Source organism: Malaya genurostris, chromosome 3 (genome assembly GCF_030247185.1).
Source record: "Malaya genurostris strain Urasoe2022 chromosome 3, Malgen_1.1, whole genome shotgun sequence".
Lineage (NCBI taxonomy): Eukaryota > Metazoa > Arthropoda > Insecta > Diptera > Culicidae > Malaya > Malaya genurostris.
In genome coordinates, this window is record NC_080572.1 from 285,303,229 (window position 1) to 285,330,487 (window position 27,259).

The following is a 27,259-nucleotide window of genomic DNA, read 5'->3' on the forward strand; positions in this document are numbered from 1 at the left end:
AAAGTCTAACCAGAAAGAGTACACAAATTCCAAAAGCGAAACTCGACCTACCAGCCCCGGTCTCCCCTACACGAGTGAGATTGTTGTAGTTCTTTCGCAATATTTAACTTGAATTTCAAATACAGGTAACAGAATTTCGCTTGATATGTTTATTTTGTTTAATTTGTTCAACACTCAAAATACCAAGGGGGTAAAAAAAGGTGGGAACGCTAATTTTGACTGACTACAATATCAGCTAGTTTTCGACCGATTTCAAAGTATTATCATCATTAGACAGGCGAATTCATTGAGAATGGAATTGTCTACCCAAAGTTATCAGAGAAAGTGCAAACCAAAGTCTTTTGGAAAAGATGGGAACGTTTACTTTGACTGACCATATCTCAATTTTCAAAATTTTTTGGTCATTTGAAAAATATTTTTGTCACAAAATAAACTGTGATAACTTCAATTACCGAAAAACTTCTGAAATTTCTAGCGAAACGTTTTTTTTAAATTTTGTAGAAAATACTAGAATTTTTACCTGTTACTAACATCAATCGATCGATAAACAAAAATGCTTAGTTGTTCCTTTTAAATTTCACTGTGCCACTAGTTTCGAAATTTTTTGTGAAAATACCGAATTTTATGATTTTTTTTAGGATGCATTAAATAATTTCCTTCCACATATTCTGCGATTAAACAATTCTTGTGAAAATATTTGAAAAATATGTCGATCAGTAAAAAAAGGCGGGTAGGTAATGTCAGAGACATGTTCCTTAACACTTCCGAATATCAATTGTATGAATTATGCAAGCATTCCCCTTGTTCACATTTTTTGCAAAAACAAAGAAGGCTTCACTTGATCTCGATTACTGTGAATTTCACACAGCGAAAAGTGCATAAATCTAACCAAACTGTTCTAGATTTGCACTAAACTGAGGATATTTACCTTCAATTTGCGAACAACAAATCCTAATAGTTCTTTAGAATACTTTTGAGCCATTAGAGCGGCTGATTTTGTGTAATGCTCTCCACCGTTGTTTTTTCATCAATGCAAACGACTAGCAGCTGTGACGTAATCGCTCTTGCCGAAAGCGAAACTAGCTTTGCAAACGACACAAAATACATCTGCTCGCAGTGGCGATAGAACCCAAACGGATTTGCATAATTTATTGAAAGAAACTATCAATATGCTGTAGGGATTCGTTTCTAGCATTCAGAAGGGTCGAATTGTGGAACTCACTGCGATATTCGGAACTGTTCGGAACATTTTTCTTGAGTGATTTGTTGTACATCAGCAGATATTTTGTTCTCTTCCTCTAGAACGCGTTCTAATTGGCTGGTGTTGACATGGGTTAAATGAGACAGGTTTATAAATAGTGTACTATTGAAATACATCAATGCTTTTTCTATACACGCTTAAGTTGAAAAATTTCGATTCTATTGGTAGTTAGATTATATAAATCCTTTCACAGATCACTGAGCTATGAGCTTTAAAAATACGAGAAAGGTCAACGCGCCTTATGAATTATCCTCATTGATACTCGTTTATACCAATTTTGGATTATTTGAGATTATGTCACACAACTAAATATTTTATCATAAAATTGTGATCATATTTCCGATGGCATGTAGCAAAAATTATGTTGATTCGTTAGATACAAAAAGAGATATTCACGATCAAAAAATTATCACCCTCTCAGAGGGTAAATTTTGAAAAGGCACTCCTAGTAAAGTAAGTCGTATTCACGACAAAAATCCAGGATATGTGACCTGATAAGTTCTAAATATCTCTAAGATTCTAAACAAATCATTCCTCATTTTTTCGTAAATATGAAACAGTTTCCTTCTTCAAACCAGGGGCGGAAATAAGCAAATTTTTTGATTCACAGTAAATAAAAATAGTCAGTATTATCTTTTCATATCACATACTTATTTTAGATATTACAATGAATTTTGAAATGAATGAATAAAAACATAATCGCAACTTTAGTTTAGAAAACATTTCATGCGCAAAATGGGCTTATTTCCACTTCTGCTTCAAACTTTAACTGGAGCATCGATTGGTGAAAAAATGCTTAAATGGATGCTTTGAATTCCTTGTAGTGTTAAACATTAAATTATGTAATAATTGTAATTTCTGTGTAGATTTTTTTTTTTAAATAAGTTTAAAACAATTTTTATCGGGAAATTATAGCTTATATAAAGCAATCAATGAGAATGCAGGATGACATGTGTAACAAAATTGTAATGTTTTATCGGTATTCGGTTTTCGATCCTGTAAGGAACCCAACAAAATTTATTTGGAACGCACTACGATTTGTCCAAGAAGATTGAACTAATACTCAAAAAAAATCGAATCAAATGAAACAGTTTACAATCCATTAGGTGAATTTAACTGACTTCGACTGCACCGATTTTCGAATTCCGGTTCGGGTATCGGCAATAGAGAAGGTCAATCGTTCTCTCCAAATCGAATTTTATTAACAAAAATTCAAAATTCGTAAATTTGTTCCGATTTCGACTTCCGATTAAGGAATTTCTTTGGGTACCCTCTCGTAAGGACATCCCAATTGATGAGTTTGCTGAACGTGAAGCGAAAAATGCCTGCATTCTTGGTTCTGATGATGATTATACTGTGACTGCGTTCGATATTTCATTTCCATGTAAACGAACAATTATGGAAAAGTAGCAAACGGAACAAAGGAAGATTCTGTGTTAGCATCCTTCCGGTAAACCGTGGTTCGGAAATTGTAATCTTGTTGTCAAAACTAATCAATAATAACTGTAGGTTTTTTTGCGGAGAAATGGCATAGTCACAGATACGAGCCCTTGTGAATTGTCAGCAGAGGATCCAGATCATCTGCTATTCGAATGTCTAAGATTTTACGTTCCAAAAGAATCCCTGTGGGCAAAATTGAGACAGAAAAACATCCTACCGGACATACATATAATACTGAAAACAGAAAGATATCCAGGGTTGTTAGGAAAAATGTTAAAATCGAAACGTGCGACTTCCGCGCGAATCGCAAAACTAAACGCGCAAAGTTAAAATATGAAACGGGCAATATTCTTAAATATAATTTTAACATCTGCATAAGTTTGTCCTATGAACACAATAAATAAGTTCGCATACAACATGTCACTTTGAGAAACCCCATGAAAAGGATTTCAATTTTATTCTCCATCTTTTTCGATGTTCTTAGTTAATTTATACTCTCTGATGTACGGAAAATGTTATATTCAAAATAAAATTGCTTACAATTGTGATTTTGAAAGAAGTTATAAAGATTTCAGAGAGGACCTTTTTTTGTTTGCTTCAACATCTTCTTGCTCGGCTAGCATTTTCTTCTCGGTAAGAAGAATTTTAAGGTAGATGATTTGCTCTTTTTAATTTCAGTTTCAATTATTTATCGCCTCATGTTTAGCTTTTGTTTTCTGAGATGGCGTCTTCTCTTGTTGTCGGATTTTACTCTGAATGACTTTCTTCTCCTCCTCATCTTTTATTCTTTTATTTGGAGCAGAGAAAAGCCCACCGGAGTTCGTTTCTATCAAACTTGCTCTCCAGCAGGCATAAAACCTCCTCATCTTTTGCATCAACATATTACAATCATCCAAATGATACATTTTACTTAAATCTAGTGCTTCTAAAGTAACAAGATCTAATGTGACAATAACATGAGGAACATTTTTTTGATAACATTACGTAATAAATGAAAGTCGAAAGAATTGAAACATTTGTTGAATATGCGACAGCACATTGTTAGGGCTCGTGATATTCATAATTAGTTCTAACATAGGGAATCTGGAGAATCGAAGATTACGACGTCGAATGTCTAATTGTTACAATTACATTAGCTCGGAGCAATCGATTCGCGACTAAAGTAGGTCTGCCACAAAACTAGCCTCACAAACATCGCGACGGACAAATAATAAATCGAGACCAATCAGTTTGCAGCGGTCCTGGCAACTCGGGTAAATTTGAAGGATATCTCTATGGAAGACGTCGGAGAGCGAATCGGACAAATTTGTGTTGGATCGTTTCAATGCGTTGGATATCGTTTTGGTAATAAGATGACCAGATAAAAACAGCATATTCGAGAGTTGAGCGAACTGAAGCGCAATACAGAGCATTTTTTTTAGTAACGCGGAAAATAAATCCTAATAGATAATTTGAAGATAGTAAACTCTATGTGCTTCTTAAAATTTAGGTTGGAATCCAGAAGAACACCCAGGTTTTTAACAGATGATGCGCGTTCGAGAACAGTTTGTGAAAAATTATAGTCGAACTTGAATACAGACTTTTTGCAACTAAAAGAGATGACGAAGCATTTAGTGGTAATTAAAACCATTTTGTTGATGTTACACCAATTAGTTAAATTATCTAACTGCTCTTGTAGGAACCAGAGTACGCTGCAGATTTGATTATATGAAATATCATCGGCAAAACTATAGTTTCATACACTTGATCAAAAAATTTGGATCGTAGAGATACAATAAAATTATAAACGGTCCAAGGTGATTTCCTTGAGGAACTCCAGAGGTAACATGAAGTGGGCAGTCTCCTATTTTCACTACCATTTCATGACCAGTTAGATATGATCGATGCCAATTCAAAAGTGATCCGTTAAAACCCAGTCTACTTAACTTGGAGATCGTTATGTGATTATTGATTTTGTCGAACGCAGCAGCGAAATCGGTGTATATAGGTAAATTTGGCAAAGTTGAACGGTTTGGCATGAATCCATACTGAGTCTCAGATATGTAGTCAGAGCAACTATGTGTTATAAAATCTAGAACTATAATTTCGAACAGTTTTAAAACAGCGAATAAAGCAGCGATTCCACGGTAGTTGGATACTATACCCTTGTTCACATGGGATTTTAGAACGCAAAGAACAATGGAAAATGTTGGATGTTCTTATCACCATAGATGGAATCCCGTCGGATCCAATACTAGATGAACGTTTTAACATCGTCTTCTTCGTGTCTGTTCTTGTCCAACTTCGCTTCGTAAGCCTGTCGTATAAATTTTGCTTTAGGAATGCGATTTTTATCACACACATAATTTGTGAATATATCATCGAAGAATAGCATTCCATTTATTACGTTCATTGCAATGTGTTTTCTTTGAGACTATATCTTCCATCAGACATTCATATCTTTGAGTGCGAAAATCTTCTTTCGATTTCCGCATTAGAATGGGAAAACGCAATCACATATATCGAAAAGTTTTCGTAAATCCTGGTAACAGCTCTGCTAAAATAGCAGTGTGTACCACTCGAGATCGAAGAGCCCAAAAATCGAAAACATTTGCTAGAACCGCACTATCGTTAATTTTGGTTTTATCAAGGGGAAAATTCACCAATTTGGCCAGCTCGACCAATTTCTGAAACGTTAGCCCATCTCTAAGTTAGAAGTTATTTTTTTTAATAAAGATTACATTCGATTGAATGACCGTAGTAAGCCGATAATCGCACCGTTTATCCCGTAGTCGGGGCGGCGTAAAGGCAGTCGAAGAAAAGCGTTGTTGCGGATTTTCGACTTTAACTGGCCGATTCAGGTTTGGTCATTCAGTCATAACCGTTTTGAAATTCGTTTAATTTAAACTGCCGAGTTTTGCATTAAAAGTTCAATTTGAATTGCTATGCACTGTTGAGTCTAAGACGAAACTTAAACAAAATTCATAATAATTCAAAAATATTCTTTATTTATGTAAAAAAATACATGAGATGAAGATTTGATCTCACTGCTATATGGATTAGGCACGTTTTTTTTTTCAACACAAATTGCCTGTTTTGTTTCAAATCAAACAGATATCAAATCTAGTATTAATTTTACTTTGAATGAGATGTATGAGAATGGTTCGAAAAGTGTGGTGGTCACTTCATTTCGAGATGAGTTTGAGTGTAATACTTATTTCAGGAATCTAAAGAAACAATAAACTCAGTTTGATATAAGAAGATTTTGAAGCCATGGCATGATTTCGCTTGTAAGTAAAATGCAAAAAAAATGTATCGTCGGCACTCGTTAAAGACAAAAAACCCAGTTACTTAATTCGTGATTCAAACCACGTGTATTCCCCAACACGATTTGTTCGATTCACGAAACTCAAAAAAAATTTTGCACACGTAGAGCACTCTGCCAATCAATAAACAGTGAGCGCAAGCAAAATTAAAGCCTCCGCCGCAACCGAATCTGGTGGTATCGATAAGGAAAAAAGAACTCCCACTCTCGAGAGAAACTGAAGAGAATTTTTGTTTCAACCCAAGCTACCCAACAAACCCAGCTGCGGAGTCAACGACCTTCGTCTGCCAAAGCGCGCGCCAGTCGTCGTTTGACGACGGTAATTCTCTCTTCTGAACGGGCTCGAAATGTTTCGGGGTTTTTCCTTACACCTGAGCTTGGTGGGATCCTGGCACGAATGTGGTTTCGCTCTCGGTCTGACGCTCAGTAAGAATTCCCGCTCCTTTTATCGATAGCAGGAAAGAAAAAAAAAAAAACACCGGATGCTGCAGTGGAAAATCTGGTATCAGGTGCTTTTTCGTTTGATGTTCGGCTGTGAGAGAGTCGTCAACACATTGGAGCAATTTTTTCCGTTCTGTTATTATTCAGAATTTCGTTCCGCTCTAGCAAATCGACGGGCGATAGAACGAAAGTTCCCATCAGCTGATTGAAGTTGAACACCGTTTTTTTTCTAAGCCGCGCATTGGAAATACGAACCGAGGATTGATCGAGCTCACAGCGAATCCGAATCCGAAGGCTGGCAGGACACACGTCGATACCACGACGATATCAATAAACATGCAGCAGTTCCGAAAGTTGTGCGTTGGCGCAAATCCAAAATAATAATCTGTGTGCCGTGGTGCCTTCACAAGTTGCTATAAAGCAACAATCAGCGGCGACCGTACAGCGAAGGACGAACAGAGTAACGAAGTACAACAGGTTGTGGTGTGTCTCGCCAGTGGTCGCCTACGTCCGTTCGTTTGTTTGTTTTACCTTGTTATCGATGGTTTTCCGGGGGGTGTGGGTCGTCACTTCGAAGTAATAATTTTTCGGATTTAATTGAACTCAAGCGTTGATGTGGAACAAGAAATGACATCGCTAGCCTAGAAGTAATCTGTCGAAAAATAATGACAATTGAAAGAGATGCGTTCCAAAGCGTATGGGGAAAGTTTCCCAGTTGTCTATTACAGTCATAACAATTTTAGCAATTTAGTGTTCACATAAAAATCGAGAGTTCCACGACCAAAGGGCCTAACTGCAAATGACAGTTTCTTTTTGTTTTACTTTTATTTCGTTCACGATTTACTGGATTAATTGTATACTCAACGCCTAGCACTTTGCTAAAATTTCAAGTTAAAACCACAATCTTCCGATTTATATTGGAAACTGTCAAGATATTGTAGTAATGGCTCCGTAAGAATCAAAACATAAAGTAAACAAAGAGAAGCTATCATTTGCAGTTAGGTCCTTTTTTCGTAGGACTATCGAAATATGGGTTCGATCAATGGAAAGTTAGAGACCCGAAATTTGGTTCTTCAACAACCTCTACTAAGGAGTGTATCGAAAAGTAGTTAGCAACATTGATTATTGAATAAAAAAGCGAAAAAAAAACATATTTTGACATCAGTTTTCGATATATTGTAGAAAAATTACATTTTTATGCATTTCACTGATTATATAGAAGAAAATACTAGTTTCTGTAGAACGCTCGCACTTTGGACTTGACATTCTTCATTAAATTCTGCAGTTACTTTTGTGACTTTCCTGGTGTCAGTTGCAGTGGCGTCTTGTGACCAAATTGACTAGTTGTGCACTGCGTATGTGGTACGATAGCAGATGTAACAGTTTGTTGTAAGTGAAAACTAAAGATTGATGAATGGAGATTCGCTTGTGTTTTTCAATACAATGAGATAACGATATACTTTCGGATGGGATTTTTTATTAAACAAACAAATCTCAGAGCTGAGCTGAGTGATTTTTTTTTTTTGAATCTGTGCAGTAACTCATGTGCAGACACTAACACAGAGACAACAGATACTTGAAATTTTATGTCTGATGTATATAAGATGTGTGTAAATACACGCAACTTCGCTGCGAACCAACCTGCTTTCATCGAATAAATAACGATTGCAAAAGAATAATTGAATTTGGTTGGGGTTGAGGACGCAGTTCATTCCTTCAATTCGACCCGTTGTGCAGTGCACGAGGTGCACATGAGGACGAGACGCCACTGGTCAGCTGTCCAGTTTTTTTAACTCCTGCATGTTTTGGGACACTGTACCTTCTTTCCGAAAGTGCCGCTTGACAATTGACCAATACCTTTCAATTGGCCGAAGATCCGGGCAGTTCGGTGGGTTGATGTACTTTTCCACGAATTGTACATTATTTTTTTACAACCACTGTAAAACGGAGTTGGCGTAGTGGGCTGAAACCAAATCCGACCAGAAGAGAGGAGGAGCCTTATGCTTTCTGTACAGTGGCAGCAATCTCTTCTTCAAACATTCTTCCTCGTACACCTTGGCGTTAATTGTGCCCTTCGTGAATAAAATCGACGACCGCAAACCACAGGTACAAATTGCTTGCCAGACCAACACCTTCTGCTCAAACACTTCCATCGTCACCGTGGTGTCAGCGTCGTCCAGGTCCTGGTACACCGATTTCGTATAATATTGCGGTCCGGGCAGTGCTCGAGAGTCTTCCTTGGCGTAGGTTTCGTCGTCGATCAGGATGCATCCGTCTTTATTCTGTAGAATCCGGTTATACAGTTTTCGCACTCTTGTTTTGGCCTGAACTTGCTGTACCAGGGACTTTTTCGGCACCTACTGTTTCTTGTACGTTTTCAGGGAGTTCCGAGCTTTGATCCGTCGAATCATCCCGATGCTGGTGTTGAACTGCTTGGCCAAATCCCGCGTCGACGCCGATGGGTTATTCCTGATGTACTCAACCACTTTTAAGTCCCGGCCGGGCTGGCTGAGACCCGTTTTCATACCGGATCGGGGCAAATCCGGGTCTTACCGAACTTCTCGATAATATTTTTGACACTGGTGTGGTGCACTTTTACCCGTTTTGCAATTTCGTTGTACGTGAACCCACTTTCTTAGCACCAAGTGTGCAGAATTTTCTTTCGCGTTTCCAGATCAATTCGACTCATCATTGAAACGATAAACCGTACCGAAGCCAATCGATTGCGCAGATGTTATTGACATGTAAACAAACATGTCACCGCAAAACACGCTGCAAAAAATTAAGCCATTTCAGAGTAATAACTGTTTGAATGTTGCTAACTACTTATCGATAAGGAGTGTTCCTTATATATAAAGCGAAAGTTAAAAATAATCCGAATAAACTAAGATATTATTCAGCTACGCTACGCAATCGACCACTTTGTGCCGAAACGATCGAGTCAGCAAACCCGGCATCCACCATGGCTGACCACAGAAGTGAAACATTTGAAAACGACCAAAAGAGCCGCTCTAATCCCAGATATTTCTGGAAACATGTGAATGAGCAGAGCAAAGAATTCTGGTTTCCCCTTGTCAATGAACTTCAATGAAGATCGTACTGGTTCGTGCACACAGGAAATCTGCCAGATGTTTGCAGAAAAGTTCTCTGGCTACAGAAGTTTTCCCCAATTTATGGAAAGCTTTCTTTATGAAAGGCGATAAAAAGGATATAAACAACTACCGCTGTATTAGTTTCCTCAGCGCTATACCAAAGCTGTTCGAAAAGGTTATACTGACACCAATTTTCATTCACTGCAAGCAATATCACAAACTTACTATCGTTTTTGTCTTATGTGATAGATGCAATGTCTAACGGTTTACAAACGGACGTTATCTATACAGATCTTCCCTCCGCTTTCGATATACTTTCGGTTACTAAATTGGACAGACTTGGATTCAATTCGAACATTCTTCGTTGGTTGCAGTCATATCTTAGAAATCGTCATCATACTTCCCGAGAGTTCGCATCATCCGGAATACCACAGGGAAGTCATCTCGGACCGTTAATATTTTTACTGTACTTCAATGATGTCAATTTTGCTTTGGAAGGTCCTCGCTTATCGTTTGCTGATGATGTCAAGATCTATCACATCATCTGCAACTTAGAAGAGGCAGCCTTTCTCCAAAGGCAATTGTTAATCTTCGCAGATTGGTGTAAAGTTAACCGTATGATTGTAAATCCCGACAAGTGCTCGGCCTTTACGTTCACGAGGAGAAAAATGCCATTGCATGTCGAATACTTCCTGGATGGATCCTTAATTGGAAGATCGACTTATTCAAGCATCACATCAGTTACATTGTAGCTAAAGCTTCCCGTAGCTTAGGATTCTTAATGAGAATGACTAAGCACTTTATAGACATACACTGTCGAAAATCGCTTTACTGCTCGCTTGTTCGTTCAACTCTCGAATATTGCTCGGCGGTTTGGAATTCCTGCTACTTGAACGGTGCTTATAGAATCGAGGAAATACAGCGCAGATCTGTTCGCTTCGCTCTTCGCCGATTGATGGGGACCAATTCTCATCAACTACCTAGTTATGAAAGTCGCGGGTTATTAATTGGTCTAGACACATTACAAGTGCGACGGGAATTATCACGCGCTTTGATAATAGCAGATAAATTCAACGGGTAGAATCGACTGTCCCGTTTTGCTCAACGAAGTTAATATTGATGTGCGACCCAGAGCTCCCCGCAACAGTGCTTTTCTTCGACTTCCTATACGACGTACCAACTAAGTCACAAACGTTTCTATGATTGGTTTACAGAGATCGTTCAACCGTGTTTCATCTGGGTATGATTTTAATGTGTCACGAAGCAGAATACGTACAAATTTTCTGAATATTATGAGGATTCTTCTAATCACTATAACTCAGTAACTGCTGATGGTGCTAAAAAAATTTTTGTGAAGTTGTAGAAAATCGATTGAGGTTTCTAAAATTATAAAAAAAGTCGAAAATTTCTCTAAGAATTTGTGAGCTAACAGAGAAATTAAATTAAAAGGAAACACAATTTTAATTCACCTATTAATGATGCCTTTCTCATATTATTCATAACATCATATATATTGCAGTGGAATTTTAAAAACATCTGTTCATTGAATAGAAACAGGAAAATTTATAATCAAAACACTCAATAGCTCCGGAACCGGAATTAGTATACACAGCAAATTCAGGGATTCCGAATGAAACCGTAAGACTTCGAATTGGACAAAACCGATTTGGCTGTTTTTTTACCACTTTTTCCAATACTTCCGAATTGGTCGACAAAAAGATGAGATAACTAAGTCCTCACAAGTTCTTAGCTGATGCCTCCCCGTCTGTCTATGATGACATTTGGTCAATAGAACATTCGCATTCTGCGTTAGTAGCGATATGAGAGGGTGCGAAATGGCACATAAGTTAAAACCCATCCTAAAGTGCAATATTTAGCATAGTATATTGCACCATATAATTCTGTTGTTTATTACATTGGTTTTTAAATATGGAATTGAAACGGCTCAAATTGAACTGCCGAGTTTTGCATTAAGCAGTAATGAATTTGAACTGCTATGCACTGATGAGTCAAAGACGAAACGTAAACTAAATTAGATATCTAAAATTCAACAAAACTTTTCTGCTGTCACGCCTCACTCTTCTAAACTGCATTTTTTCTAACATACCTGTTAGTTAATGAACGATGTATACATCCGTTATGTAATCCAAGTTTTAAAGTGAGGAATGTTTGCAAATTCAATGTGCAAATAAATCAAATGAGATTGGCAAAAACGCACAAGATTCACCTATTTTTTCTCAATAGGGTTCTAAATGCTAAGCTCGTGGAAAAAAAATGTCTAGAAAGTACGAGTTCTTCACAATGAACTCTTTGCTGGATTCTAGCCAGTTTTATTTCCAAATAGCCCAACTAGTCATTATCTTCTTAAAGAAATTCTTCAATTGATCTGGTTCTAGCAGATCAATGTCACATTTGTAGTGAACTGATTACTCAAATAGACTTTGATTCAGAGCAACTACCAATCACATTCAGGATTTCAAATGAAGCAATGATTAATACAATTAGTTCTATATTTTACCACATTAGAACTAATCGGTTAGGATACAGATCTCATCCCAAAAGCAATGTGCAGCGTTTTGAAAAATTTGATCAATTTTAAAAGCTCAAACTAAATTTAATTCTCCTATCCTGGACAATCTTCAACTGCTCCTTCGCCGACATCAATATCAACATTCTTGTGATCCTGTCATGAAATACTTAGTTGAGGACTTTAAAAAAACTTAAACACAGATCCACTGAACAAATCAAAACATATTCTGAACCTTTCTAAGGTTTACTTGTTCTCCGAAACCAGTTTCAGAACTTAAAGAAGAAAATCAAATACTCCCTGCAAACGGTGGAAGTCAAAGTCGATATTTATCTCACACTAATATGAGCATAATAGAAGTATAGTCTCAAGATGACATTACTGAGACAAATTATGATGAAATTTGGACAATTCATCCTTAGCTTTCATTGTGATGCTATTGATAAAAACTGAGAAAGATCTGAAAGAACTGCTGTTAAACCTTGACGTTACTCATTTATGTGAATAAAAAAAATTCGTTCATTCTTATTAAACAAGTTCTTTAAAATCTATCTGTAAGGCTCATCGCTTTTTAGACAAACGAGACCAAATTAAAACACTTTCTATATTCTGTCTAGACTTGTCCATACAACTAACTACTGAACGCACAATATCTGAATATTTCTGAATGTAAAAGTGTAGGAAACAAATATTAGAAAAACGTACGATTGTGCCCTGAAGTTTTAGATTATTCTAACAAATTTAGTGTAAGAACTAACAATGTGACCAAAACTTCCCCTTTAAATAAACCCTATTTGGTGCTGTTTGATATTTAAGTAAAACTTGATAGTAATCTGTGTCTGCTTGCATGACATTCATCCTTCAAAGTATTCAGTTCACTTTCGATTTGACAAGATACCCAGAAAAGATAAAAAATTAGAAACAAAAAACTATGCCACCGAAAATCCACGTGAATCAACCCGTTTGCCATTGTGCGCTGCATTTGTTTCCGCAAGAATCAACTACACATTAAAGAAAATAGCACAACGCACATTTATGTACAGTACAGAGAAAAGTATCTTTTTTTTCTGTCACAGAAACATTCGCGTTCGCACGAAACTCTTATTCTGTATGGGTGTGTGTATGGAAAGGTAAGGCGAACAGGTACAGGGGCAGGTTATTTAGCAATAGGCATTATTATCTTTTAATCAACAAGTAAATCCGTGTCCAGCACAGTCTCACCCGTTTTAATGTTTACCTGATTGTTGAGCGGTTTCGACATCGTAACGATTCCGGGCGCCCCGGAGTTCATCACCGCTCCGGTTTGCTGGTTCTTGATGATCAACGTTTGCGGCTGGGATTGGCCTTGCGTTCCCTGCGGTCCCGTTGCTTGAATGGTTGTTTTTCCCGCCACTGTTCCGGTCTGGATCAGCTGTGGGGCCTGCGACAGTGAAATTGTTCCGTTCGGCAGGGCCGTTGAGGTGAGGGTCACACGATTGTTGTTCATGTTGATAACCGCTTGAGTTCCGGCACCACCACCAGGAGCAGGATACACCAATTTCACTGGTTCATTCTTTGGCATGTTCGACTGTTGATGCGGATTGTTATTGTTGTTCGCTACGCTAAATGTCGTTGGGTGCTGGGCACCTGCAGAAACCACTATTTGATTGCTAATTATGTTAATCCCAGACGAGGAGGTCGGTACCGTCGACATCAACGCCGGAGGCGTTGACGGTGGCGGAACCCCGGTTGCCGAAACGGTAATATTTTTGCCGACTACCACGGTAGTAGTGCCGGAAGCTGAACTAGTGATCACGTTCTGTCCGCCACTAGTCGCTATGATAAATGATTTACTGTTATTATTGTTGTTATTATTATTACTACTACCGTTGCTGTTCATAACATTCGAAACGATTTCACCATTGGTAACACCTCCGTGATTACTCTGCTTCTGCTGCTGTTGCACTGTATTATAAATGGGGGTCGTTCCTCCATTTGACACAATTGCACTATTAAAACTATTTCCACCGTTTCCGCATTCAAAATTTTTACCGACTTGTTGCACCTGGGTTGTACTGGATTGGTCCAACTGATTTTCCAGCGTTCCGACGATCGCACTCACCGCGGATTCATCGACATCTGATTTAAGAGCTTCCTCCAAAAAGTTGGCAGACGCCATTTTCTGTCGAAGTGACACTGCCCATTTTTGTTCGAACGCACTTGCGCTGCCTGAACAGGCTTGTCAACGGTGGCTGAGCTGTCTCGGCTGTCATTCCGCTACACTTTCGAACTCGATGTTTATCGGCGGGAATGATACAAATCGCACTATGCTCACTTGAACAATTTCAACAGAACTGATCACACTTTACACTGCAGCTAGTTCAACTTTACATGACAATTTCCAGTTAACGAACAGTTTGCTGTAAGCGAGAAATACACAATTTTGAATCTGGTGTGAAACATTTTTTTTTCAGCTTTGAATTTCAAGTACGTAATCGAAATTGATTGCAGCGCCACGTTGCGATCACTAGAATAACTTTTTAAGAATTGGGGCAGGGTTGCTAGTCACACTATTTTTTTACCTAATTCATTTAATGAAACGTTATGTCCTCTCTTTCTGTTATATAGGGTAACAGGTATTTTGGCCCACTTTAGGATTGATTTTATTTTGGCCCACTTTGTAAAAATATCCACTAAATGTTGTAATATCTTTGAAAAACCCTTCCGCAGTAGGTAGTTTGAAGTGATTAGCGTCAAAATGATGCAACATGGGTTACTTAACATCGATTAAATCCATAAAATTTGTTAGGTGGGCCAAAATATATGAAGTGGCCAAAATACCTCTGTTACCCTACCACTAAAATAAATTACGCGTAAATAAGGCATTTTAACATTTTATGAAATACAACCTATATCAAATACGGATACATGGAACATAATAAGACAAATTAAGCAAATGCTGGATTCCTTCAAACGTTCACCACAATGGTACATTTTCTTTCAACCAAAACAAGACGGGTACTGGACGACGTAAATACGAATAAAACTGACATGCTTTTTCAAAACTTTTAATCCTTCACTTGCAGAGTTGTAACGTAAGGCAGAACACACGAAAGCAAAAACGTGCAGGATTGTTTTAGAGGATAAGACAGAATTCGATGACCCTAAAAAACAAAGGTTCAAATTCATTCACAAATTCTTTCAAATTTGGAAAAACCACAACAAATAGTTCGTTGCCATCTAGAATTTCCAAATTTACGTTAGAAATTTATGACAATTATTTGAATAATTTACTTGTCAAACACACCTCGAAAATAGAAATTATATAACGATTCGAAAAAATTATCCGCAAATCGAAAGCCATCTTGGATCTTAAGGATTCTACATGTACATATTTTACGTTAAATACAAGAGATATTCACGATCAACTCCTGCCCAGCCGTGTACAGTGAATTTTAAAAAATCGCCCCATTAAGATACATTCATGTCAAAAATAACACGCACAGTGAAGTGTTAATATCTCCGTCAGTGCGGTAAAATTTTATTTTCAGTCGAATGATATCAGATGAAAATGAAATTTATGGCCACTGACCGTCAGCATATCGATACAAATTCATATGACTGCCATTTCACGTGAAGCTCCCAGAATTCATCGTCAGTTTAATAATCGCAACTAGTCATTTGAAATTTTGCTTGCTCAGTTTCAAGTGCCAAGTAGTCTAGCTGTTTCGTTATCATCGCTCTTGGTAGTGAACAAGTTCGAATGAATAGAATTATAAATGGAGTAAAGTATTAATAGTGAAAACTGAAGAAGGAAACTATTAATTTATGTGTTTTATTCCAGCTACATGATTTGTCTTTCATCTATTATCTTGAACTAATTCGAATGTTTACATAAACCTCATTTGAAGCTATTTTTCACTTGGAGCTGTTAGCGAAATATGTTCAATAGTGTCACTATTTATGTAGCATTTAATTCCCCTATTTCACTGTCACGTTATTACACTTTCACAAAGTCATTATACTTTAATGAAGCATAACAAACGTTACACATAAAAATATACGAATACTCGAAATACGCGTATCTGTATTGTAGAGTAGTACAGTAGAGAGAAGTCAGTGTGTTTCACATTCGGTTTCAATTGAATTGAATGAAGTTTTACTGCACTGATCTCAGTCATGTTTCAATATTAATATTAATCTGCATTTTAAAAATACAAGAATAACAGATTGTTAATAAGCTTAACCAATTTTGGTCAAACATAAGAAAATTTTCAAATGATAGATTATTTAATCTATTTAAAAATGTCAATTATTTCCACGATATTCAGTTGGTCGTATCTACTGCTGGAACAGTTCAGCGGCTGAATAGGTTAGGCTGGCACAGATCGAATTGCAATCTCTGATAAAGGTTATATTCGATTTATTACAATTGACGTATCCAGCCAGCTTTTCTGTTTTATGCTTGTAGATCGAGAACACGGGTAAATTTTCGTATGTCTCAATAATTTTTCATTGTATATTTGATGAACCTGTTGTTTGCGATTTGGGAAAATTATTCGCTTATGTAGTTGATTTTACCGATTATTTGATCAAATTAATTCTTTTATTGTTTCTGCGTTTTTTTTATTTTTCCGAACATAAATTTTAGTGTTATATGTTCAAATATATTCGAGTTTTAAATATATTTCTAACGATTCGAGTTTCAAATATTTGGTACTCTTTTAGTCATATGATTACATACACGATAGTATTGTTTTCAGACATATTTGTAGATTTTATTAGGTGCAGTCGATTCATTCTAGTGAAATGTACATTTCAATTCGGTCCAATTACCAGCAAAACAAGTTTATTCTTTTTCGAATTGTTTGCTTTAATGGTTTATGTATGAATTGAAACCGTTACGCCTTGATTTTTAAACGGAAACGAAACTATCTTATCTTGAATACTATCCACCCAATGTCGAGTTTCCGTTCAGTCACTTAATTTTGGATTAAATTTTTCATAAGGTACATGCTAAAATGTACAGTAAAACAAGTAATATTAGATATTCACTAGAGATAGGCAATTCGTTCGCGAACGATTCATAGAAAATAGTTCTTGTGAAAGAATGAATAATCAATAATTCTTTTTTCGAGAACGGTAGCTCTCTAATAAGAAAGCGTCATCACGAAACTCGTCTCGCGAAAACAGCAGTACTGCGTACTCATACATTTGACATATGTCAAATATGATACCGTGCAATGGAACTGAACTGAAGAGATATTTCGCTCTAAGCTGTCAGGATCTGGTAATATCTACTTCATAGTACATTTACTTAACTGTTGAGTTGTAACTCAACGTTCATTCGTTTGATACGGCTTAATTTTAGAGCTAATGAAGGAATTCAAAACTCAAAATTAAGTAAAAATTGGTCAAAGGTATTCTTTAGTTACGGTGTAATTTTGTAATTGTTTTTTCATTCAGTAGTAAAGTTCATTGTTTGTTAGTACCGATAACGAACGGCAAAAATTCAGCATAAGATTATTACAGCTCCGAAATTTTTGCATTCGATTTTGAATCTTTACTCGCAGGTACGAAAAACTCACTTTTTACTTCTGCAAGTCTCGCCCTTTCCTTGAAACAGTCAGGTTATAGATTAAATTAATCCTGCCAGCACTTGAACCCGGAACAGCAGAGCCACCCGGCGTTGGATGGAGAAAACATATTCGAATTATTTGGCTGACATCAGCAGACATCGAACACACGTATGAAAACTGCATTGGTATCGTTGGAAGAACCCAAGCTCTCAATCGACACTTCTCACTTGTGCATAAATACCCGTGTATAGCAGCCCTTACACGTGACAATATTATTGTCAATCCAAAGTATTGTCAATACCGTCAATCCAATTGACTTGGTAACTTGAGTCCGCATTTTTCGAACAAATCAAGCGTTTGAAGCTTCAAATATTGCAACTGAACATTGAAACATTGAGAGGAGAGTTCATAGCACATATTTGATAGTTTCTTCTCTGGAGAGAAAGTATTGTCGGATTGATGAGCAGTTTTGATTTTTTGACAATATTTTCGTCAATCCAATGAAGTTTCCATTACACGATCAAAAGTATTGTCAATACTCCTTGTATTGACAATAAAATTGTCTCGTGTAAGGGCTGCTTATGGGAGGGTAGAGTACCGCGAGAAGAGACTCATAAATGTCTCTCCTTGAATAGTAATCACAAAAGATAATCTCTTGCAAACCCATGTTACTCACTCATTCTTAATTGTGCGTGTGTTTGTGTGCTGCATCATATTCTGAAGTCAACAAACATTTGAGGGGTGAATGAATGTTACTTTTTATATTTATGCCTGTGAATTTGGCATATATTGAATTGTTGCTTTACATTTATCTTTTCATTTGATTGCAAATACTTGTCTTAAGAAGACTTGGATTTGTTGTGTACATTAGAAATCACTGATTTACCCCTTGATGGTTGCTACACTAACACAAACATACCAACGACTGTGCAGCAAAATGATTCGCACGGAGCAGGAAAGTTGAAAGAAGAAACACACGTCCGATGAACAGCAAAAAAGACTACACCACGACCGCACTCCCACTTGGCTCTTCTTCCGACTTGGAGCTCCTTTACTTCACTGTCGTCATCTACCACTGCTGGCGTGAAAAAGTTTGCAACCAATCACGAAAACCCCTTAGATCAATCAATTCCGCACAGTCTGTTTGTTCGAAACGTGAAACTACAATCACTGCTTCGATTAATTACACTTCTGACGTGATAATTCGCGATATTTTGGCACTAATTTTTGAGAACGGTCGAACACAATAAGCAATGCGCTATCGGCTGTAGAACAAAATCTGTTCAGTCTAATTTCGTACTCCTGTCAAGTCCAGTAACAAGGAACAGCACGGCATCCAGAAAATTGATTATTTAGAAAAAAAACCATCACTTTATACAAATGACGCAGACTACTGTTTTGTAGCCGCTATGTCAAATGCAAACAAAAGCAAATGTTTGTTTTGAACGCGCTAAATAATATGAAAAGATTTGTGAACTGTTTTGTTCTCTATCCTTTTTTATCATAAAACAATTAAATTGAGGGTAGATCATAAATCAATTAATTTTCACGTTAAATAATTAAAATTTATTCCCTTGCAGCAACCATTCAAAAGATCCAGCATTTACTCGAATACATTCGAAAAACTTTTCGAAATTAGTTCAACGTTTGATGCACCGTACACGAGCTTCGTTTTACCGGCGGGTGGCGAAAGGAAGTGTATTCTTCAGAATCGATTTTCTATTCTCTCTGCTGCTCTGCCGATGAAAAATCCTTGCACTTTTCGAAATACCCCGCTTGATCGGACTGGATTCCCGTAGTCAAACCGGATGCATCCGGTTCAGGTTGCGATCAAAAGTAACACGTAATCCTGTACCCGCAAGTGATCGGCCCGATAGCGTTGACGGACAAAACGGAAATATGGCATCTTCGGCAGTAATTTCACAATCGGGACAGTACTGCTTTGCACTTTGAATTCACACTGCACACTAGCGGAGTTCCGTAAACCACGCACTACTTCCGGTTAGGATACGCTTTGCAGTCCACGGATTGCACAATTTTCATTCATATTCACCTTTAATCGATCACGGACACTTCACTCGCTGAATCATTATTGGACCCGACTTTATTCTTTCGATTCCCGAAAAAATATGCATAATTTCGCGAAGAAGAGGTGAATCGTCTGCACCTTTTTCTTTTCCAGCGCGACGCGGCGACGGCGACACCACGAAAAAAATGAGAGATCTGTGACGCGCGACTCTTCAGTCTGGCAAAGGCGAAGGATGCCAACTGTGCTCTGCTCTACGCTGTTGTGTGTACACTTTAGTGCTTCAATCGAATGGTGTGTTATATGCCGTGTATTGTACAAGCAGCTTTGCTTCATTCAAAACTGGCGAAAATCTCATTTCAGTCTGCTAGTAGTAGTAGTGTGAGAAATCTGTATCACCACAATCGGGTCTGGGAATAACCAAAGACATCATATTAACAAGATATCCAGCTCTCACATTTCCCGAACAAATCATTGGCAACATCCTTTTTTGCGAGCATGTCGCCCTCAGGTGAGTCCGCATCGAATCTGATACATAGAAGCAGGGGAGAGAAATGTCAAATTCGTGCGCGCCAAAATAGCAGGGCTGCGCACCCATACAATTGACATGATATGTTGAATGTGATGCCGTGCGATGGCGTTGCTGAACTGAAGATTGATGTCGCTCCAAGCTGACAGGGTCTGGAATAACGAAGAACATCACGAACACACACACACACACACACACACACACTCCAACACACGCTTTACTAATTCGATCAAATTCGAGGCGCTGAAAGTGATGCCGGAAAATAACGTTTTTCGACAAGAATAATTGATTTAGTGGATAACAGTCAAAAAATTTTGAACTAAGACAAAATCAGTGTAAATAAACTTGCAAGATTGTTCAGAATCAACGCAAGTGAATTATCATCATTGCTGTTTCATCTATTTCAAAGTATTTCCAATAATAGCGGCCCTTACACGATCATTGAAAGTGTCATTACTAAGTAATGACACTTCTGCTCAAAAGCCTTAAGGGCCTTACACGAGCATTGAAAATGTCATTTTAAATGATGTCATTTAAATGATGTAATTCAAATTTGTTAGAAATTTCGTCATTAGTGCACCACTACACGTTCATTAAAATGATATTTTTTTTTACTAATGACATTTTTAATGACTCGTGTAAGGGCCGCTAAACGCTCGTCATTACTGCATTACTGTACATCATTACTTTTTAGCATTACACGTTCATTATTAATGATGAGTATTTGTAACTATTCCAGCACGGGGCTTGTAACCAGAATAGCTTTCCCTCAGCAATTAAAGAATATTAGCAATATTCTTTATCTTCGTTCGTTTAGCCGAAAATAAATTTTATTTACCATTGAAACGTTAAGGTTTGTCATTTCCAGATTTTTTTTTCACGTACAGTTCTGAAGAGAATGTTTACTTCATGGTTGTCAAATTTTCTCATCTAATACAACTGACGATATTCAGCACTTCCACAAAAAAATAAGAAGAAGAAATAGTGTTGGTAATGATGGAAAATTCGGAATTCCATCATTAAAAGTGTCATTACTAAAAAGTAATGACACTTTTAATGATCGTGTAAGGTCTTTACACGATCATTAAAAGTGTCATTACTTTTTAGTAGTGACACTTTTAATGATCGTGTAAGGGCCGCTAATGATTTTCTTAGGGTCCGTACACAAATAACATACCTTTCTTTGATATTGCTCGGTTGATTTTTTAGAAGGCCGTTAGAACAAGCGACAGTTTCTCTTTGTTTGCATACATACATACCATACATAGGGTCAGAAAGCTTTTCTGGCCCGAAGAGGTGAATGACTTTAAGGTTGAAACCTCTATAATTGAAACAAAAAAAAATCAACAGGAATCATAGAAGTAAACCAATCGAAAAATGGCGAAACTTTTTTTATGTTGATTCATTCAGTTTATAAAGGGTGATTTTTTAAGAGCTTGAGAACTTTTTTAAACAATAAAACGCATAAAATTTGCAAAATCTCATCGGTTCTTTATTTTAAACGTTAGATTGGTACATGACATTTACTTTTTGAAGATAATTTCATTTAAATGTTGACCGCGGCTGCGTCTTAGGTGGTCCATTCGGAAAATCCGCTTTTTTATCGACAAATTTTGTTCAGCGATGAGGCTCATTTCTGGTTGAATGGCTACGTAAATAAGCAAAATTGCCGCATTTGGAGTGAAGAGCAACCAGAAGCCGTTCAAGAACTGCCCATGCATCCCGAAAAATGCACTGTTTGGTGTGGTTTGTACGCTGGTGGAATCATTGGACCGTATTTTTTCAAAGATGCTGTTGGACGCAACGTTACAGTGAATGGCGATCGCTATCGTTCGATGCTAACAAACTTTTTGTTGCCAAAAATGGAAGAACTGAACTTGGTTGACATGTGGTTTCAACAAGATGGCGCTACATGCCACACAGCTCGCGATTCTATGGCCATTTTGAGGGAAAACTTCGGAGAACAATTCATCTCAAGAAATGGACCGGTAAGTTGGCCACCAAGATCATGCGATTTGACGCCTTTAGACTATTTTTTGTGGGGCTACGTCAAGTCTAAAGTCTACAGAAATAAGCCAGTAACTATTCCAGCTTTGGAAGACAACATTTCCGAAGAAATTCGGGCTATTCCGGCCGAAATGCTCGAAAAAGTTGCCCAAAATTGGACTTTCCGAATGGACCACCTAAGACGCAGCCGCGGTCAACATTTAAATGAAATTATCTTCAAAAAGTAAATGTCATGTACCAATCTAACGTTTAAAATAAAGAACCGATGAGATTTTGCAAATTTTATGCGTTTTATTGTTTAAAAAAGTTCTCAAGCTCTTAAAAAATCACCCTTTATATAGGAAAAAAGGGAAAAAATTGCATTCCTTTTGAAGATAAACCAACAGAGCATTGATTTAGTAAAAATTGATTTTTTCTAACGATAATTTCTAAATAAGAATTGAAACCAAAGTCGATCCTTTTCTCCATTTGCTGTCAATGTTAGATTCGCCATTTTTGAAAAACAATTGGTTTTTGACGTGAATACGTCCTATTTAGCTATGGAATGCCTGTGGCAGATTCGGTAGAATTTAATATGGAATATCTCCTCTTGTACCAAAGGAAAAAAAACCTGAAAATATGTTTTGCAATTCATGAGATTTTCTGTTGTATGAGACAAACATGCGATAGTCGAAAACGACACACGACACGACCAAAGGGCCAGACTGCAATTGACAGTTTCTTTTAGTTTACATTTTCTTGCACGATTTACCGGATTGATTTTATTTTTGACACCAAAACTTTCAAGTTAAAACCACAAGCTTTCGATGTATATTCGAAACTTTCAAGAAATTGACCTCGTAATAATCAAAAAAGAGAGTAAGTAAAGAGTTTGCAGTTAGGCCCTTTTGTTGTAGGACTATCGAATAATTGAATAGTGGAGCTGAGATAATAAAGAGGTGCCGTTACCTCATAATTTTTCTCCGGATAGAACCACCCTAGATGGAATATGGAAAATAATAAATAAAAATAAATAAACAAAAAAATATAGGGTGTCTGTTTCTGTATTGCAAAGAGCCTGAATTGCAAGAGTCTCTCTTCTACTACTTTCAGTTACCAGATTAGTTCAATGTTTTAAATCCTTTTTTTTTCGCAGAACCGTCTTTTACCAATATCACACACCATTAACAGACATCCGTAACCGTTTCGATTCCTTCATAGCGTGTACGAAATAGAACAAAGCATGCACGTTTTGAGTTTTCTTCTTCCTTCGGTGTTGTACATATTGTCAATCTATATGGCGATTTGAAAACTTTGACACTCATCACCATGTAACTGCGAAACCGGAAGTCGGATCCGGATGAAATTTCACAGTATTTTTAAAGATTATATGAGCTTTAATTCAAATCATGATTTGTGAAAATCGGTTCAAGCATCGCAGGGAAAACGAAGTGAGTTCTATTTTTGGAGTTTTTCTTCGCCACTTTCGGGACATGAAAAGGGGAGACCGAATTAAGTTTTTATGCCCATAAACAAACAAGCTCTGTAAACTAGAATAATTTATCATACATTTTTATGGGATTTGTACCTGTTTTTGACCATCGTTTGTGAAAAACTACTAATGAAATTATCACGCGATTTGCTCAGTTTGTCGAACTGAGTCGAATAGTATATGACATTCGGCACTCCGGACCTCGGTTAAAAAGTCGGTTTTCACAGTGATTGCATAGCCTTTCTATATGAGATAGGCAAAAAGTAGATTCAAATGAAAGCTCTATGGGACCTACTAAATTCCTGAATTTTGTTTGGATCTGACTTCCGGTTTCGGAGTTATGGGGTAAAATGTGCAGCAAAATGAAAATATGTTTACTACCTTTTCTTAGAGATGGCGCGGCCGAATTCCACAGCCTTAGACTTGAATGAATGGTCTTATGGTCCTTTACAAAACTGCTGCACTTCATCTGGATCCGTCTTTCGATTCCGGAATTATGGGGTAAAGTATGTCCAAAATGGTTTACCGTCACTTGGAGCGGCGAAACAAAACAAAACACGATTTTTTTTTTCTAAACTTGCCTCAAGACTACTGCAATCGGTAGTCATTATCAGTAAATGGTAAAACCAACCGATTCCAGCTATCCTGGTTCCCGGTTTCCGATTCCAGAGGCACCAGAAATAGTGATCATATTTTCCCAAATGGATCTCATTTACTTTTTTCAGCGATGGTTTGACCGATTTCAAATGAAAGGTCAGGCGGTCCCATACGGAATTCCTAAATTTGATCCGGTTCCGACTTCCGGCTCCGAAAAATAGGGTAAAGTGTGTTAAAGATTTTATACCATAACTTAAAAGGGCGAAAACCCGTAGAACAGTTTTCTAAATCGGCCTCAAAACTACTCCAATTGATAGTTTTTATCAGCAGACGGTCAAACAAACAAACCGATTTCGGGTATTCTTTCAGGAATCGAAGAAAACTATTTTGAAGTATACCACAGTATTATATATGATAGTATGAGTGATACGAGTAAGGCATTATTACACCAGTAGGTGGATTAAAACAGGTTTTATTCTTCATATTGAAAATATATTAAAAATGAATGAAGTTAAAAAATTCTTTCAATGGGCTGTTAGAAAGGTATTATCATTCCACTAAATTCATTAGGGAGAGGATGTTTCAAAATATTTATTCCTAATTTGTTCAGAGAATTTTTTTTATTTATTTCTTCGAGGGTCTAAGTATAAAGGGTCCGCCATCTGAATGTATACCATTGCAACATTGAATGATATCGCAATTTTCCTACCGATTTTGACAAATAAACACAATTCTGTAACGTCATTCAGTGCCATTTGAAGACAATAGGCTGAAATATGAAAAAGTTGCTCAATGTTCAAATAAGATACGTCCAATTGGCACACCCTGTAGTTTCAGTTGTCAAAATTGAACTGCTTATGCCGTTTTTCATTGATAAACACTGGTGGCGTGGATTGCTCTGGTTTTGCACTTTCGAGCAGAAATGCAACATTCTGACGGTGTTTCATTGCCATTTCTGCTCGAAAGTGCAAAACCAGAGCAATCCACGCCACCGGTGTTTTTCAATGAAAAACGCCATTAGAGACTTTTACAATGATTTGATAACACGATGATAATAAAGAGTGATTTTGTGCTGGTATCTTTTTTGTAATACTGTGTTTGACAGATCACGCGTGAATCATTTCTGGTTGAATGGATACGTAAACAACCAAAATTGCATCTGGAGTGAAGACCAGCCAGGAACATGTGCCAAAATTTGACCTTGCTCATGGACCATCTAAAGCGGAGCCGCAACCAACATTTTCATAAAATTATCTCCAAGCATTAAATTATATTGATCGTTCTATCGATTCAAATAAAGATTTCATCAATTTTCTCATATTTTTGCATGCTTTTTGAAAATCAAATCCTATACCGAAAAAAATTACCCTTTATAACTCCGTTGCATTTAAACAATTTCTTCACACGATTTTTTAAAGCTGAAATAATGATGGATTACAATGTGTCGTGGTTACTTAAGAATTTCCATCCAGTTCGGAGAATGTGAAATCTGATAACGAATACCTGGTTTCTGATTTCTGATTGCAGAAATTAACCAGATGTTGTTCTATTGAAAAGTTAAACCACAATCTTCCCGTATCCAATAGGTTGTTGAAGTGAATAAAACAAAATAAAGCAGAGTACTTCACTTCAGGTTAAATTGAGGTAACTTTATTTACAAGCTTAGGCTAGTTCTGAATATAACACATATTACTCAAGCGATGTTTAACTATACTACAATGATCGGCCACTGTCGATCATATGGTATTGTTCAGCAGCAGTGCGTATCGTATCCACACAAAGAGAGATTGCTACTATTGTCTTGTTGTTTATTGTGCGCAGAAAGCTTGCGTTCCCCGCTTGCTTTCTGCGTCACTTCTTACTTCTTGTGGTGAGATATCCTCTCGCCGTATTTTGTTTGTGCTGATAGCGATTCACAAGCACATATTGCCAAGAATGACAAATTGACCGCTACCACGGATGAAATGTATATTTCAACATAGGTTCCCTCGCCAAATAAATTCGGATTTTTCGGACACAATGAAAGTCCCGAATAACAACGCTCAACTCATTTTACTCATGTACAAATAATCACATTAAATTAGCTATTTTACCATGTTTTTGCTTCGATACTGAAAATATTCACATTCAAATTAATTTTGGACGGAATCGGTTTGACTTAGTTTGCAACAAAATGCACAATAGTGAACTTATAACAGCTGTAGTAGTATCTAACCTACATGCTTGGTTTCCTAGAAAGCATTGGCACTTGAAACTCTCTCTCACTCTCTCGATCACACTAACACTACCTTACTCCCGTACCCATCCACTCCCATCGGAATCAGTCAACTCAGTCAGAGTGATGAGTGACTGTCGTCATTTCTGCGAATTCACTCCGATTCTGCCGTGCTCGGGAATGCTGGCGGCGCTAGTTGTCGTTGTAAGACTCGGTGTGACCGATCTAGACAGTGTTGAGGGTTTCCGTTTGACGAAGTACACGATCGGCATTACGATCGCCAGCACCACTCCAATGACAATCATACTCCATTGGATGATGTCCAGCAGGGTTAACACCTTCATCAGACTATCGTTGAGCAGTTTGACCATATCTTCGTTGAGCGCAATGCCTTCCTCGATCCAAAGTACCGGAAACAGAGTGGTTTGCAGTCGATCTGTCAACCGAATCGAATCGATCCTCCGAAGGAACATATTGAATTGAACCCGTTTACCACCATTCAGAGGGGTTCCGGTGAGCTGAAATAAAAAGGCAGAATTTTACTGTGATGATTGACGGAATATTAATGGCTGATCAGTTGCCCTACCGGTTCTACGTCGACGAAGATCTGATGCTTGTCCGGATCGGGGTTCAATCCTTCAATCAGCCCCCTGTACTCATCGGCTGCACCCATCATATGGGGAAGAGTTAGTACCACCGGTGCATCTGTTGAAGGTTAGAAGGGTAATAAATGTAGTATTGACAGAATCAATAAAATTGACACTTTATTAGTTAGGAACTTCTAGCGGAAC

At 37.4% G+C, this 27,259-nt stretch overlaps 2 protein-coding genes across 9 annotated transcripts in view; both read right to left on the reverse strand.

Annotated features, from left to right (window-relative positions):
* The window catches only part of LOC131439597 (transcription initiation factor TFIID subunit 4), a 45,149-nt gene extending 25,231 nt beyond the window's left edge, over positions 1-19,918 (reverse strand). For 2 of the 7 annotated variants that reach the window (XM_058610820.1, XM_058610815.1), the window contains exons 1-2: positions 19,301-19,918; positions 13,303-14,464 (exon numbers count right to left, since the gene is read on the reverse strand). In XM_058610820.1, the coding sequence (XP_058466803.1) occupies positions 13,303-14,223 (921 nt within the window). In that variant the 5' untranslated portion in view covers positions 14,224-14,464; positions 19,301-19,918. Of the gene's footprint in view, positions 1-13,302; positions 14,465-18,542; positions 18,974-19,284 lie in introns of those variants that run through there. The other 5 variants (XM_058610817.1, XM_058610816.1, XM_058610821.1 and 2 more) reach the window with 5 other exon arrangements.
* Positions 19,919-26,286: 6,368 nt separating this feature from the next.
* The window catches only part of LOC131434909 (sensory neuron membrane protein 2), a 64,277-nt gene continuing 63,304 nt past the window's right edge, over positions 26,287-27,259 (reverse strand). For both annotated transcript variants that reach the window (XM_058602173.1, XM_058602172.1), the window contains 2 exons: positions 27,055-27,173; positions 26,287-26,986 (listed from right to left, as the gene is read on the reverse strand). In XM_058602173.1, coding sequence (XP_058458156.1) covers positions 26,609-26,986; positions 27,055-27,173 — 497 coding nt within the window. In that variant the 3' untranslated portion in view covers positions 26,287-26,608. The remainder of the gene's footprint in view (positions 26,987-27,054; positions 27,174-27,259) is intronic.